The sequence below is a fragment of the Ammodytes marinus genome, assembly GCF_949987685.1.
Source record: "Ammodytes marinus genome assembly, chromosome: 17".
NCBI lineage: Eukaryota > Metazoa > Chordata > Actinopteri > Uranoscopiformes > Ammodytidae > Ammodytes > Ammodytes marinus.
Window position 1 is genome coordinate 16294851 of NC_137221.1, and position 3344 is coordinate 16298194.

A 3344-nucleotide genomic window follows, 5' to 3' on the forward strand; every position below is an offset into this window, starting at 1 on the left:
GTACTTTCACTAAGATGGAACTGTACGACGGAGCTGACCCACTCTTTCAACCTTCTTAGCGACCAAATCGTCAGTGATCATGCCGCGTAGGGAAATTTATTTCCTCCACTTTTCGAAATAATAAAACAATGCTCAATGCGGACCTGGCGCAATAAACATAAACTAATAGAGAATTTTTTTTTTTAATGAATTACAGGTTTACGTTTTCCACACACAAGAGTTTATAGTACTACACATAAAAAAACATCAACAACCCTGTGGCATTTCACAGATATCAAGGAAACAGATTGAATTGAATTCAGCTGAACCTCATTGAGAGCGGATCCACCTGCTACTCTATATAAAGGCGTTGCCAAAGTCCGCGCGTGTGAGAAACCATGGCTGCAATACAGCAAATTCTCGCTGCCAACCAGCCGCGTCGCCGTGCGCGAAGCCAGACGGTTTACATTAACGCCTACGTGCGTCAGAACTTCTCCCCACTGGACGTGCTGTCAGACCGGGCCGTCCAGGCAAAGTACCGGCTGCCCCGTGCGGAGATCCAACGACTAATAACTCTGGTGTCTCCACACATCCAGAGAGCAACCCGCTGCAATTTTGCCCTCAGCCCGGAGGTGCAGCTCCTGGCTGCTCTGCGTTTTTACGCAGTGGGGAGCTTCCTGGAGGTGGTGGGGGACGGCACCGGCCTCAGCAAGGCATCGGTGTCACGGAGTGTGGCAGCTGTGACACCAATTCTCCTGCGCCATGCCCGGACCCATATCAAGATGGCCACCACACGGGACGAGGTCCGCATGGTCCACCAAGGGTTCCACGCAGTGGCTGGGATCCCCCGGGTGATCGGTCTGGTAGATGGCACCCTTATTCCAATCCACAATCCCTCCCTGGTGGATCCGTGCTGGATTGGTCGCAAGCACTACGCGGCCATAAACACGCAGGTGGTGGTGGATCACAATGGCCTCATCACTGACATCGTCGCCAGGTGGCCAGGCAGCACTCACGACAGTTTCATGTGGGCCAACTCAGCTGTGGGGCAGAAGGCTGGCAGAGGAGTGTTTGGCCGGGGCATCATCCTAGGGGACAGTGGCTACCCTCTCCGGAGTTACCTCGTCACGCCGGTAACCAACCCAGCAACACCACAGGAGGAGAGATTCAATGAGGCCCACACAAGCACCAGGACGAAGATCGAACGGGTGTTTGGCATTTGGAAGTCCCGCTTCAGGTGCATTCATCGTTCGTCGGGGGGGCTGCGCTTGTCACCAATCAAGTGTTGCCAAGTGATTGTTGTCACCGCCATGCTGCACAACATTGCAGTGCGCGTTGGCGCAGATGAGCCGCCTCCTGTTGAAGAGCAACATTCAGAGGACGAAGCCCCGAACCCCGCCCCCCGCAATGTGCGAGCAGTACTGCATCAGGCCGGAGCCCAGACCAGACAGGAACTTATCCACCTCTTCTGAGGTCCAACAACCCCAGCCCCTACCCCTTCACCACAAGTCGCCAAGCACTGATCACTAATAAACCCACAACCATAAACCCACAACCATAAACCCACAACCATAAACCCACAACCACTGTCAGGCCTGAAGGCTGAAATAAATAAACAGAACCAGCAGATGTAGGCTACATGTAACGTCCTGCACACTGATTAATTGCTTCAGTGTCCGGGTGCTTTACCTGAAAGTATGGCACTGGATTGTTAAGGAAATATTGTTGCATACAGTATGTGGGAGTATAGTGCCCACATTTCTGAGGTGACCATGTAACAAGTGGGAAATTAGCGCAAAACATGCTGTGCTGAAAGGGCGCACAATACGCACATGTCATGAACCTACGCTTAGATAAATTACAAATTGCCTGGGACTTTTTGTTGCTATTTGACACCCTCATTTCAATGCAAAATGATCCACACAATACATGGTTGAAAAGGAAACCAAAGTAGTTTATTGAAACCATATGATGGGGGGGGGGGGGGCTCCGCGCTGCATTTACTGCTGGGCCTCTGCATCACCTGCAATGAAGGGAGATTGATTAGTGAAATTGAACGGGATACATTGGGTAATGCAGATAAAACATTGAAATACCCATACCTGAATCCTGGGGAAAGATGATTGGCACCGAGATGGAGGGACGGTTGAACTGGGCCTCTGCAAGCGCCAGCTGTCTCCGGTGCAGCTCCAACCTCTCCTGCTTCATCCGGACCACCTCTTCCTGCAGGGCAGTTTGTCTTTGGAGGTGGCCCTCCATCCCCCGCAGCACCTCCAGCTTCTCCCTCTCCAGGCGCACCAGCGTCTCACTGCAGGTGCAGGTTGTTATCGCGGGCCGCCATCGTGAGCCTCCACGCATACGGACACCGGGCCCTGCTGGTTGGCGCACAGGGACAGGCCATGGTTGTTGGGGGTCGTCCTCTCCTGGTGGCGTGCACGTCCCTGCTCTGCTCCCGGATGGCTCCTCTTCATCCTCACTTAATGAGAGCCCCTCGTCCCCCAGCACATCGATGCCCCCACTAATGCCTTCAGAGGCCGTCTTCCCGATAATTGAGAGGACTTTCTCCTCGTCGGGAGTGAGGGTCGTCCCACCCGGTGCTCCACCACCCGTGCCCATGGCTTCGCTCCTCACCTTGGCACTCTTCCTCTTAGTCTGGCTCTGGAACTCCTGCCACTTCTTTCGGATAGCGCCCCAGTCACGCAGACCACATGGGCTGGAGGGGGACATCTTTTGGGCTATGGCCTTCCAAACATGGTTCTTGACGGTGATATTTTTTTTGCCCTTTGTTCCCCCGAATAAGTTATCCTGGTGCTGCCAGACCTCGTCCACCAAGACGCCCATCTCCTCTGCGGTAAACGCCGGTGCCCGCTTGCTTCTTTTGACGCCGGTTCTTTCCATTCTCACATATGTGTGCCTATATCCACGGGGGTATATATGCGCTAATGGGCCTGATTACTACTTGGATACACCTGTTGGCACACACACACACACACACACACTCGCACCCACACAAATGCTACATACTTAAACTAATTGAACCTGTGCGGGGGACCACGGGGCGCTGTGTGTGACTTATGCGCTGATAAAGAGGTGGGTGATCGATTTGCCTGGCATCGATTTATTCAGTTTCAGCACGACCGCGGTGGACAGCTCCCACCAAAGTACTTCTTTCGCTTCATCTTACGGCTCTCCAAAGAAGGGACTTAAGAAGCCATCTGGGAAACACCCGTATCTTAACGCTCCTTCTTTGGCGAACCCTTCTTTCTTTGGCGAACCCTTCTTTCGACCCTTCTTTGGCCCCAAAGAACGATCGCATCTGGGAAACGCGGCCAATATGTGTCCAGAAAGGACTTTCTGTGAAAATG

The 3344-nt window shown here is 53.1% G+C and overlaps 1 protein-coding gene across 1 annotated transcript; it reads left to right on the forward strand.

The window, feature by feature from the left end:
* Positions 1–377: 377 nt before the first annotated feature.
* On the forward strand, positions 378–1451 carry LOC307264456 (putative nuclease HARBI1; the record flags this gene model as incomplete). Its single annotated transcript, XM_080045868.1, has 2 exons — positions 378–490; positions 578–1451. 2 exons carry the CDS (start codon positions 378–380, stop codon positions 1449–1451), a joined length of 987 nt encoding a protein of 328 aa, XP_079901994.1.
* Positions 1452–3344: the final 1893 nt, after the last annotated feature.